At 40.8% G+C, this 13,704-nt stretch overlaps 1 protein-coding gene across 2 annotated transcripts in view; it reads left to right on the top strand.

The window, feature by feature from the left end:
• Positions 1 to 13,704, top strand: part of SLC12A2 (solute carrier family 12 member 2) — a 137,854-nt gene that overhangs the window by 71,884 nt on the left and 52,266 nt on the right. For both annotated transcript variants that reach the window (XM_056537297.1, XM_056537298.1), the window contains 7 exons: positions 327 to 454; positions 2,790 to 2,874; positions 3,234 to 3,382; positions 4,936 to 5,043; positions 5,903 to 6,026; positions 7,549 to 7,650; positions 13,055 to 13,210. In XM_056537297.1, coding sequence (XP_056393272.1) covers positions 327 to 454; positions 2,790 to 2,874; positions 3,234 to 3,382; positions 4,936 to 5,043; positions 5,903 to 6,026; positions 7,549 to 7,650; positions 13,055 to 13,210 — 852 coding nt within the window. The remainder of the gene's footprint in view (positions 1 to 326; positions 455 to 2,789; positions 2,875 to 3,233; positions 3,383 to 4,935; positions 5,044 to 5,902; positions 6,027 to 7,548; positions 7,651 to 13,054; positions 13,211 to 13,704) is intronic.

The following is a 13,704-nucleotide window of genomic DNA, read 5'->3' as shown; positions in this document are numbered from 1 at the left end:
AGGCAGCTGTGCAATGACAATGCTAAACAAACCAAAGTCCTTTGTGAAAGGAAGTTTTGTTTATCTAGTGGACTTTTTGTCAGTTATTTATTATTTTGTTCACAAGATTCAGAAATATAAATTTTTGTAGTTTCTGATCCTTGACCTCATCTGCAGTGACAGTGGTACCTGTCAGGGTCGTACTTGCTTTTGTTTGAAACCGGTAGTGGACTTTGCTTCATAAAAGAAATAAAAAACATTAATAAAATACATTTTAAATCATAGCTTTTATAGGTATGCTGTGACCCACCTCTTCATATAAACAACTTGTTTTTACTTTCACACAGCTGATATCTTCAACGAAAACTTTGGACCCGACTTTCGGGAAGGAGAAACCTTCTTTAGTGTCTTTGCTATTTTCTTCCCTGCTGCGACTGGTATCTTAGCAGGAGCAAATATCTCAGGTGATCTTGCTGTGAGTATCCATAATAAAACTAGCAGAGTACCCAATGTTGTCTGGTCTTCCTACCTAAACCTTGTGGGAGAGGAAAAGCAACATATGAGGACACTGTTGTCCTCATATCCCATCCTCATATCTGATCCCTAGGTGCGCCTGAGCTGTGATGAACAGATTGTAGACTGAAAATAGAAGGGGGCCTGGCTTCTAAGCTGTACAGACAACCCAAAACAGTGTTGGGAATTAAAAAGGCTGTGGCTTGCTGGCAGGGCTTGGTTTGTTGATGGGGCATGGCTTGCAAGCCGGACCTACACATTTACCCTGAGGTGCAGAGCAGAGCTCTTGGAGTAAGATGGAGCTGAGCTGGGATGAAGAGATTGTGGTTGAACGACCCTGTGATGTGGGTGTATCAGGCAAAAATAGAAGGGTTGTTACTTGTTGGAGGCTTAGCTTGCAAGCCGGACTGATGCACTCATGCAGCGCTTATGGAGTAAAGTATCCGAAAGTCCCATAGACTTAAATGGGACTTCAGACAAAAAACCCACCCTCGCAAATGCGGGTGGGTTAGGGTTAAAGGGGTTATCCAGTGGGAGGGGCCTTTTCCCATTGAACTGTATAGAATAAAAAAAATCTTTACTTACATTCGGGCAAAAAAGTATTCAGTCATCCACCAATTGTGCAAGTTCTCCCACTTAAAAAGATGAGAGTAGCGTGTAATTTTCATCATAGGTACCCTTCAACTATGAGAGACATAATGGAGGAAAGAATACAGGAAATCACATTGTAGGATTTCTAATGAATTAATTTGTAAATTCCTCGGTAAAATAAGTATTTGATCACCTACAAACAAGCAAGATTTCTGGCTCTCACAGACCTGTAACTTCTTCAAGAGTCTCCTCTGTCCTCCACTCGTTACCTGTATTAATGGTTCCTGTTTGAACTTATCAGTATGAAAGACACCTGTCCACAACCTCAAACAGTCACACTCCAAATTCCACTATGGCCAAGACCAGAAACAAAATTGTAGACCTGCACCAGGGTTTGGAAGACTGAATCTGCAATAGACAAGTAGCTTAGGGTGAAGAAATCAACTGTGGGAGCAATTATTAGAAAATGGAAGACCTACAAGGCCACTTATAATCTCCCTCGATCTGGGGCTCCAAGCAAGATCTCACCCAGTGGTGTCAAAATGATCACAAGAACTATTGTGAAGCATGGGGGTGGAAACATCATGCTTTGGGGCTGTTTTTCAGCAAAGGGACCAGAACGACTGATCCATGTAAAGGAAGGAAAGAATGAATGGGGCCATGTATTGTGAGATTTTGAGTGAAAACCTCCTTCCATCAGCAAGGGCATTGAAGATGAAACGTGGCTGGGTCTTTCAGCATGACAATGATCCCAAACACACTGCCCGTGCAATGAAAGAGTGGCTCTGTAAGAAGCATTTCAAGGTCCTGGAGTGGCCTAGCCAGTCTCCAGATCTCAACCCCCATGGAAAACCTTTTGAGGGAGTTAAAAGTCTGTGTTGCCCAGCGACAGCCCCAAAACATCACTGTACTAGAGGAGATCTGCATGGAGGAATGTGCCAAAATACCAGCAACAATGTGTGAAAACCTTGTGAAGACTTACAGAAAACGTTTGACCTCTGTCATAGTCAACAAAGGATATGTAACAAAGTATTAAGATTAACTTTTGTTTTTGACCAAATGCTTATTTTCCACCATAATTTGCAAATAAATTCTTTAAAAATCAGACAATGTGATTTTATGGATTTTTTTCTCATTCTGTCTCATAGTTGAGGTATACCTATGAAGAAAATGACAGGCCTCTCTCATCTTTTTAAGTGGGAAAACTTTCACAATTGGTAGCTGACTAAATACTTATTTTTCCCCCATTGTACTTCCACCTTTCCCATGGTGTCTCAAGTGTCTCGCTTTTAAACTTACATTTTTTTAAAATAAATAAATAAATAAAAAGAACCTCTTCGTTTCAGACCTTATAACTTTACATACTCATGGCTGTAATACACAATACAATAATAATACCTTCATAGTGGGCTCTAAATTTCTTTTTACATTCACCCTATTAGAGCCATAGGTAGCTACTTGATTTAATTCTAAAATGCATTGTTTTTTTGCCTTTTTTTTTTCCCCTCTCACACGAGAATGTTTTTAACATGAAGATAAATTTTATTTAATATTTTTTTATTTTATTTGGATACAAACACTGGTGCCAGTGTCACAGATTCCTGTCTTTCTGCAGTCAGTATTGTCTGTGGGAATAGTCAAATTATGTGTTGTTGTTGTTCTGGAGCTATTAACCCCCTTTTTTTTTTTTTTTGTATATTCTCCAGGACCCTCAACTAGCCATACCAAAAGGCACATTGTTGGCCATTCTTGTAACAACTATTGTCTACATGGGTGTCGCAGTGTCTGTAGGTAAGAAACAAGAAATTTAATGTTTATCAATACACTAAAAATGTTGTTGATTCCAGTTGTAATGTCTTACAACAGAGTTCAGTCACCCACAATGATTCTGATGAACCTGACTGCGCTCAGTCACACATTTCAGTTGAGTTGCAGTTTTGCACTAAAAAGAAATTCAGGAGACACATTTTTTTTTTTTCTTTTTCTCAGTGTAATAAATATGATAAAGAGCCGGGAAATGAAAAATGCTAAATTTTATTTACCATTCCTGCAGTAAAAGAAGCAAACAACAAAAACAAAGATGCCAAATCACCACACAACAGCTCTTGTCCTAACTCTGTTTTCCTTTTATCTATTCTTTTCTCCGCCAGGCTCATGTGTTGTACGAGATGCATCCGGTAATGTCAATGATACCCTTTCCTCTACTGTGACAAACTGCACTCAAGCTGCTTGTAAATTAGATTATGACTTTTCATACTGTATACCAGACTGTAAATATGGACTTATGAACAACTTTCAGGTAATTTGCCCTTTCTTCAGAACTGTCATTTTTAGATGTGTTGCAACAAAACTTGGTGACAAGTTTTCTGTAGTTTGTCAAGGGTTACAATACCATGTGAATTGTCATATACACAAGTCTATGGATTGCTTTTCTTCTCTCTTTCCCCTTTCCCCTCTTCCTATCCTTAACCTCATGATACAAGAGGTGTGGCACATTCACAGAACTCTTCAGTGGGCTTTAGTTCACTCAATTACAAAAAAAATTTATAACGCTCCAAGAAAGAATTGTTGGTATTGAATGAAACTTTCTATGTATCAATGTAATTGTGATATATCAAAGTAATTTTAAGTTTTAGAATGAAAGGATGTGTTTATTTGGGAAAACTGTACACTTGAAAGGAGACTCTAGTACCATAATGGGCCACCTCCAACCTGGATACAAAATGAGCTGCTGTATTTTTGTACCATTGTGGTATACAGTTATCCAGCTATAGCATACATGGATATAAGATCTTGGGTAAAAAGCCAGGATTGGATTTAAGTATGTATAAGTTTACTGTTACTAATAGTCCATTGTGGGGGAATCATCTAGATTTTTCAGTCCCTGCCATGTGTTTAGCGTGTGGGCATTCTCCGTGTGGTAGCACACACTAATGTATAGTTGGAGTGACATCACTGCAAAAAGATGGGTGCCAGAGAAGGCCAAAGTCATTGGCACATTTTAGATATCAGGGAGATCCTGCATGTCTTCTTTTCTTTCTACTTTTTCTTATTCTCCTCCACAGTGAAATATTCCTATATCCTAGTATGTTATACTATTCATCTTTATTTGCATCTAAATGCCTATCCCAGTATATTTTTATTCTCCGTAAAGTAGATAGATAGACATATATATCTACCAGCACAGATTTACTAAAACTATATAAAATATATTTATTTACATTTAGTGATACATATTAATGAATTATGTCGTTTGTGGAAGATGTTAATGGATTTTTGTATTTATAAATGCATCAATGAAAGTATCATACATTTATAAAGCACTGCTTATATTAGTGATCTGACCTAGTACCATGTATTTATCTTTAGTTTGTTAGTGAAATATTTAGCCTGCTCCTCGATTGATTTGTCATTAGTTCAAGACCAAGAAATCTTGACCAGTGAAACGTGGTAGCTAGGTTTAAATGCTCAATACTGATGTGTATCAAGGAAAAAAAGGACCATATTGATATATAGGATCTACCCTCTGTAAAACATTATAAAACCCTACAGCTGTGTCCTTCAGAATGTCATGAAATGGAACCCAGCTAGTCTAAAAAAAACAATTTGAAGTCGTGGTCCTATAGGAAACAAAATATGTGTTTGCATTTATTGTCACTACTATATATATTAAGGCTGCAACTAATGATTATTAGTCAAATCGATGAATTTTAGATATATAATCTCCTATTCCTTGATAATGCTGGTGTGTATAAAAGTTATTGTGATGAGATCACTTTATTACCTGTTTTGTCTGATGTCGTCCCTCAGCTCTTATTGCATTCATAAGCCATGCAATCTCTCCCCTTATAGGTCATGAGCATGGTGTCTGGATTTGCACCACTCATTACAGCAGGAATTTTCTCAGCCACTCTTTCATCAGCACTTGCCTCCTTAGTGAGTGCACCCAAGATTTTCCAGGTGAGATCTTTGTAAACTTGTCGGTTTGTGGTCCAGTCATATTCTAGTATGCCGTTGTGCAGATACTATCAGCAGTATGTAGGTGCCCATATGAATGGACTTCTCACAGAAGCTTTCACAATAAGCTGAAAAAGGCATACAGACAGCCCTTGGGAAGCGGGCCATACGGTTTATACCATTTTCACAGGGACCAACCAACCATCTGATGTGTACAGTGGCCTCCTGGCTCTGCACCATCAGTTGATATTGGGGGAAAGAAGAATTGGAATGCTGGATATTAAACTGTCCAGTCCTATTGTTGTCTGGGAGATAAGTTAACACCAAAAGAATCTGGATGCAGCTTTCTTCACTTTTCTCATTTAGAACACATGAATGTTTAGCCAAGCATAAATGTATATGAAGGGATTGGTAGATATAGCTGCAGAGATGGCTTGTAGAAGAAATGGTTTCAAAAACTAAACTAAGGCATTGATCATGCTGCAATGTTGAATGCATTGTTTTAAATTTTGCTTTTGTGTTTTTATGGGAATAAATGTTTTCTTTATTTAAAAAAAGGGGTGCTCTTTCTGTTCTGTGGACTTCAAATGGCTCCAAGCTGTAGCTTCACTTTAAAATGCAATAGTTATACAACAGATAGTAGTTGAGTAACTGGATGTTGTGCTTTATTTGGGTCTGTATGTACTAATAGCACTTTTGTAGATGATAGTGTATCATAGAAGACAGACAGATGTAAAAAGTTCCTTTTAATCCTTCTGTATATTACCAGATATACTTTGTCCTTGCTGGTTGGAGAGATTATGTTTTGGCTTTGTTTATGCAGATTATGTATCTTCCTAAATGAAATCTTATTTCTTCCAAGGCCCTATGCAAGGACAATATTTATCCTGGTCTTCAGCTATTTGCTAAAGGATATGGCAAAAACAACGAACCACTTCGAGGATATCTGCTTACTTTCATAATTGCATTGGGATTCATATTAATTGGTTGGTGTGTTTTTTGTTTTTCTTTTGGGAGGAGGGGGTATAGGTTTTTTCAAGTATATGATACCTTTCCCTGTAAAAAGCTAAATGAAACATGACAGCATAGACTTTTTATACCAACAAGCTTTGATTTACTCTAAAACGCTGCAGCATTTCAGAGATATTATAGTTTTTAAGGAAGAGCTGGGAACTGGACACACGGTCAGTGCAACAATGCAATGGTGGTGGTGGGGCATTTGCAGCGGACACCACCACTATGTAAGCTGCTGTCCCTGAAGGAGTCCAATATGCTACCAACCGCAAAGACAAAGAGACAATAGTTCCTTTATATATGAGGAGGCTCTCTATGATATGAATAGGATAGGAATAAAACTCTGTGCCCCACATTCTGCCATGGGGACATGGCTTCCTCAGGCGGAGCACAGGTCTCGGGGACAGCCAGCCAGTACCTATATTTTTACCGATATTTTTTCTTACAGACCATGTTTACAACATGAACATGTTTCCACTGATGTTACACTTTAATCAACTTTTTGTCTTGGTTTACACTTTATGCTTTTTATTGTATTTAAGGTACTGTAAGAGAGGCTTGCATTACATTCTATTCATAGGGCCACTTGCAGAAAACAGACTGTATTGGTTCTGAAGCCATGTCTTTGCAGATAGTATTAAGTTTAAAGGGTACCTCTCATCAAATAAACTTTTTGATATATTTTAGACTAATGAATGTTGAATAACTTTCCAATAGCATGTTAATGAAAAATATGCTTCTTTCTATTGTATGTTTCCCAATTAGTCCTGTCAGCAAGCATTTCTGACTCATGCTGGAGTCCTAAACACTCAGAGCTGCCAGCCTGCTTTGTTCACAGACAAACAGGCTGTGAACAAAGCAGGCTGGCAGATCTGAGTGTTCTCCTTTGGGAACAAAGCAGACTGGCAGCTCGTAGTGTTTAGGACTCCAGCATGAGTCTGAAATGCTTGCTGTCAGGACTGGTAGGGAGACCCCTAGTGGTCATTTCTTCAAAGTGGAAAATTAAATAGAAAGAAGCATATTTTTTTAATAACATGCAATTGTAAAGTTATTCTGCATACATTAATCTATAATATATCAAAACATTTTTTTGATGAGAGGTACCCTTTAATAGTTTTTTAATGTGTTTTGGATGATAGGGGTTTGATGAATCATATGAGCAACAATAACATTTTATATTTTAATGCTACATCTACCTATATATAATAGGTCTGATCTGTTTTAGAAAGTGTTATATAATCTGATTTAAATATTTAGAAATGGTTAAAAGCCAAAGGCAAATCATTTTCAGAGCTTTAAATAAAATGAGACCTGTAGTTTTACTGTGAACAAAAGATAAAACTCTGCATGTCTACATGTTGGAGAGACATGGAGTTATGAGAGATGCAGTTACTTTAGCTGTAGGCAGTATATAATTGCACCTATATAACTCCAGTATTAAATAATGCTTTGCACAAACATCACAATTAATATGTTGACTATTTCCTTTACCAGCTGAACTTAATTTGATCGCTCCGATCATTTCAAACTTCTTCCTGGCATCATACGCCTTAATAAACTTCTCAGTGTTTCATGCTTCACTTGCAAAGTCTCCAGGTAAGACACATATGTTTTTATACCTGTATGTAGGGGTCAAGTCCTGGGGAAAAAAGTGTGGGAACTCGCCCAAGATTTCCACTCGGGGGCTGGTCCTGCAGGACTCTTGCTAATGGGAATGATGTTCCTGCTGTGGAAAAAGTGTGGAACTCGGTACTCACGTGTTCCTGCAGGACTTGAGCCCTGCCTGTATGTAGGAATACATACAACTGTGTGAGGAATATTGGTATAGCTATTGAATTGTTTTGAGCAAATAGAGTTGAAATGCCCACCAATCCCTAAAACAAGCTGGTAGAATCGCTTAGCTGAGCTCTGTACACTTTGTTTCTGCAGTGCATGTGGCATACTGACTGAAAGAAAGGCTGTAGCCTTACCATGAATCTGTTTATTGCCCTACAGCCACTGCCCAGTCAATATGGAAGGGTGTAGCACTCACTATGAAATGTCAGAGGTTTTTTAAACTCATAGATTTAGTTTAAAGGGAAACTCCAGCTGGAATGACCTTTTTATACAGCTGCACATTATAAAAATGTACAAGTGTAATCTTTGCGAGGTACATACCATGTTACTCTCAGCTTTTCCTCCAGGCAGAAAGTAAAGTAATTCTTAGCATACATAACTTTCAAGCACCATTTTGCTGGGGCCGGTGGCCAATTTGGACACAACACTAAACTTTGTAACATCCCGATTCCTTATCCTTAGGTCTCAGAGAGCCCAGAGCACTTCAGTGTGTGATAAGCTGTGGCTGGTTGAGTCCGCACACACCTCCCTTATTTATATTCACTGCTTCCCTATCCATGTGACCTGCTCAGCTCTCATGTGATCTGCTCAGCTCTAATGTGATCTGCTCAGCTCTTAATTATTCGCTAACAAAGCGAATAATTAATGTATGAATTAGGGATCGACCGATTATCGGTGTGGCTGATATTGTCAGCAGATATTCACGAATTTGGACGTTATCAGTATCGGCAATTACCTTGCCGATAATCCCCCCGCACTGCACCACCGCACCCCCCCACCGCACCGGCCCTGCCAGAGACCGCAGCCACCGCTGCCCCATTGCCTCCCCCATCGCCGGTTTTATAATTACCTGTTCTCAAAGCCCGCGCTACTTCTGGCTCCTGCGCCGTCCTGCGTTACGCTGTGTGCTGCGCAATGACGAGTGACGTCCTCAGCGCGACGTCACCGTCAGTGCGCACAGTGACAGCTCAGGACGCCACCGGAGCCAGAAGTAGCGCGGACCCCGGGCCCTGGGAACAGGTAATTATAAAACCGGGAATGGGGGGGGGGGGGCAATGGGGCAGCGGCGGTGGTTGGACTAAGGACCGGCTGGGGAGAGAAGCGGGCGGCGGCGGTCTCTGGGCAGAGGATAGTTGGGGGGGCAGCAGCGGTGGTAGGACTCGGACCCCAGGACAGGCAGGTGGAGAGAAGCGGGCGGCGGTCTCTGGCACCGCAAAAGCCCCTACAGTTCATTGATTTATAGCGCCCACTTTAAATCAATGATCTGCAGCGGCATCGCCAGGGGGGGCGATGGGGGGGGGGAAATAGCCGATAACTTATACCGGAATATCTATATAAATTATCGGCTATCGGCCTTAACCTCCACAGATTATCGGTATCGGCCCTAACAAATCGATATTGGTCGATCCCTAGTATGAATACATTGTACTTTATAATGACATCGCTCATTTTAACACAAAATCTAGGTGAAACAAAAAAATATATATATTTTTGGGACAAGATTGAAAAAAACAAAACAAAAAGCCATTTTGTAAATTTTGGGCTTTCCATTTCTACACAGCACACTTTTCCGTAAGGTCCATACAACTAAAATGATACCAATTCCGTAAGGGCCATACAACTAAAATGATAACAAATCTATATGGGTTTTGTTTTACTTAACTACTTTTAAACAAATTATAACTTTTTGTACAACTATGAGTATGGTTAAAATTGTCCTCTTCTGTGGGAATATGAGTGATAATTTTTTGCACCATGATCTGTATTTTTTAACCGTACCATTTTTGTGCATTTTTTGTGTGTATACTACTGACAGTACGGTTTAATTAAGCTTATATTTAAATAGTTTGAACATTTACACATGCAGCAAAATCACAAATGTTTATTTTTAATTACATTGTTTTATTTACAAAATAGAGAAAAGCCTTTACTAGGGAAGGGGCTTATTCACATTTACAGTCATGCTCGTAAATGTTGGCACCCCTGAAATTTTTATGTTTATTCCCTTTGTGTGTATTGGAACTAAACAAAAAAAGGGAGGGAAAAAAAGCAATTTGGACATAATGTCACACCAAACTCCAAAAATGGGCTGGACAAAGTTATTGGCACCCTTAACTTAATATTTGGATGCACACCCTTTGGAAAAAATAACTGAAATCAGTCGCTTCCTATAACCAAACTGAAATCAGTCGCTTCCTATAACCATCAATATGTTTCTTACACCTCTCAGCCGGAATCTTGGATCACTCTTCCTTTGTAAACTGCTCTAGGTCTCTCTTATTGGAAGGGCGCCTTTTCCCAACAGCAATTTCAAGATCTGCCCACAGGTGTTCAATGGGATTTAGATCTGGACTCATTGCTGACCACATCAGAACTCTCCAGCCCTTTGTTGCCATCCATTTCTGTGTGCTTTTTGACATATCTTTGTCCTGCTGGAAGACCCAAGATCTCGGACACATCCCCAGCTTTCTGACACTGGGCTGTACAGTGCGACCCAAAATCCGTTGGTAATCCTCAGATTTCATGATGCCTTGCACACATTCAGGGCACCCAGTGCCAGAGGCAGCAAAGCAACCCCAAAAACATCATTGAACCTCCATCACATTTCACTGTAGGTACTGTGTTCTTTTCTTTGTAGGCCTCATTCCGTTTTCAGTAAACAGTAGAAGGATGTACTTTACCAAAAAGCTCTATCTTGGTCTCATCTGTCCACAAGATGTTTTCTCAGAAGGATTTTGTTTTGGCTTACTCTAGTTCATTTTGGTAAAATGTAGTCTTTCCTTTTTATGTCTGGGTCATCAATGGGATCCTCCTGGGTCTCCTGCCATAGCGTTTCATTACAATTAAATGTCCACAGATAGTTCACTCTGACACTGATGATCCCTGAGCCTGCAGGACAGCTTTAATATCTTTGGAACTTGTTTGGGGCTGCTTATCCACCATCCGGACTGTCCTGCGTTGACACCTTTCATCAATCTTTCTCTTTTGTCCACTCCCAGGAAGATTAGCTACAGTGCCATGGGTTGCAAACTTATTGATAATGTTGTGCACTGTAGACAAAGGCATATCTCTGGAGATGGACTTGTAACTTTGTGATTGTTGATATTTTTCCACAATTTTTGGTTCTCAAGTACTCAGAAGACAGTTCTCTTCTCCTCTTTCTGTTGTCTATGCTTAGTGTGGCGTACACATTCACACAATGCATAGACTAAGTGAACTTCTCTCCTTTTTATCTGCCTTCAGGTGTGATTTTTATATTGCCGACACCTGTTACTTGCCCCAGGTTAGTTTAAAGGAGCATCACGTGCTTGAAACAATCTTATTTTTCCACAATTTTGAAAGGGTGCCAATCATTTTGTCCAGCCCATTTCTGGAGTTTGGTGTGACATTATGTCCAATTTGCTTTTTTTCCCTCCCTTTTTTGGTTTAGTTCCAATACACACACAAAGGGAATAAACGTGTATAGCAAAACATGTGTTACTGCAATCCTTTTCTGTGAGAAATACTTCATTTTCTTGAAAAATTTCAGGGGTGCCAACATTTATGGCCAATACTGTGTGTGTGTGTATACGAACATTACATGCAATCTTTAGACTACAAACACTAAACAATGTTGTGCCATAGAACAATATTGATCATTGTTATCAGTGATCCATTACTACAGGCTACCATGGCTTCCTGCAGTAAGGGTGCGCCAATTGGACAGACTGTAGTCCGGTAAGAGACCTCCATCCGTCTTCTCAGCTGATATGGACCCTGTGATTTTGTTTCAGTGGTCCCGATCAGCCCATTGAAATAGCCGGGATGAGTTTTTCTTCCCATTTTAGATTTAAAGGGTTAATGCTAGACATCGGTCTGGTCGGTGATGTCCAGCATTAGCCGTAGATCCCAGCTGCTAACAGCAAGCAACCAGGTATAAAGCGTGCTCAGCTCCTGAGCATGTTTCATATAACAGGAGCGAGACTAGATAGGGCAAACAGGTACCCCGGATGTCCTTAAGGAGTTAAACAATTCAGCTGGAATACCTTGTGGAGATATATATATATATATATATATATATATATATATATATATATATATATATATATATATATATATATCTCTATCGTATTTATCGGCATATAACACACACTTTTTAGGCTAAAATTTTTAGCCTAAAGTCTGTGTGCGTGTTATACGCCGATAACACCCCCAGGAAAGGCAGGGGGAGAGAGGCCGTCGCTGCCCGCTTCTCTCCCCCTGCCTTTCCTGGGGTCTAGAGCGCTGCTGTCGGCCCTTTTCACCCCCTGGTTATCGGCGCCGCTGCCCGTTCTGTCCCCCTGACTATCGGTGTCGGCGCCGATAGCCAGGGAGAGAGAAGCGGCGCCGACAGCCAGAGGGAGAGAAGGGGCAGCGGCACCCATTGCCGGCGCCGCTGCCCCGTTGCCTCCCCCCATCCCCGGTGGCATAATTACCTGAGTCGGGTCCGCGCTGCTCCAGGCCTCCGTCGTGCGTCCCCGGCGTCGTTGCTATGCGCTGAACGGCGCGGCGCATGATGTCAGAGCGCCGCGCCGTGCATAGCAACGACGCTGGGGACGCACGACGGAGGCCTGGAGCAGCGCGGACCCGACTCAGGTAATTATGCCACCGGGGATGGGGGGAGGCAACGGGGCAGCGGCGCCGGCAATGGGTGCCGCTGCCCCTTCTCTCCCCCTGGCTATCGGTGCCGCTTCTCTCCCACTGGCTATCGGCGCCGGCACCGATAGTCAGGGGGACAGAACGGACAGCGGCTCCGATAACCAGGGGGTGAAAAGGGCCAACAGCAGCGCTCTAGACCCCAGGAAAGGCAGGGGGAGAGAAGCGGGCAGCGACGGCCTCTCTCCCCCTGGCTTTCCTGGGGGTATATCGGGGTATACACGCGCACACACGCACCCTCATTTTATCATGGATATTTGGGTAAAAAACTTTTTTTACCCAAATATCCTTGGTAAAATGAGGGTGCGTGGTATACCCCGATAAATACGGTAATCACATTTTTATTATAACAACTTTTGGCAGGGTATGTCCTTTAAGATGGATTTACTGTTGTGTTAATACACATTTATTTTTCTTTTTTTTGAAGGTTTATGATAAATTATTGTATGGCAATTTCATATATTTTTCTTGTATGTTTATTTGCGGACAGGTTGGCGTCCAGCCTTCAAGTACTACAACATGTGGGTGTCCCTTCTTGGAGCCCTCCTTTGTTGTGGAGTCATGTTCGTTATTAACTGGCAAGCTGCTCTTCTAACATATGTCATAGTCATTGGCTTATATATATACGTAACCTACAAGAAGCCTGGTAAGTTTGTCTATTGTACGATTACAGTCCACTGATATTGACTATTCAACAATTGACAATTCTTTCTTCGTGAATAAACTTGGCACTCAAATTTAAGATGCTTAATTAGATTTTATTGTGCAGTCCTTTTTATATACAATTTGTTAACATTTCGGTCCTACCTGGACCTTCATCAGAATACACCGGACTGCTGAGAAGGAATGAGAAGAAGTGAAAGTGAACGGGCAAGGAGAATGTGGTGGGGACCTAGGTCACTGAAGCAATCCGGGTTGCTGGATTTCTTTAGTGAACTAGGTCGCCACCACATTCTTCTACAGCACGACACTCGGCCATTTTTGCTAAAATTCTCCAGATAAAAATTGACCTGCAGTGCAAATTTAAAACTCAATCATTTTGAATTCTTTTGCAAATTTTAGATTTAACCCATTTCAGTGTAGCACGGGGTAAAATCCACTGTGAACCTGCCACCAAATTAAATTTAATTCCGCGTTGAC

This window comes from Hyla sarda, chromosome 1 (assembly GCF_029499605.1).
Source record: "Hyla sarda isolate aHylSar1 chromosome 1, aHylSar1.hap1, whole genome shotgun sequence".
Classification (NCBI taxonomy): domain Eukaryota; kingdom Metazoa; phylum Chordata; class Amphibia; order Anura; family Hylidae; genus Hyla; species Hyla sarda.
The sequence above is the reverse complement of the archived record's forward strand: the minus strand, read 5'-3'. Positions and strand labels throughout refer to the sequence as shown.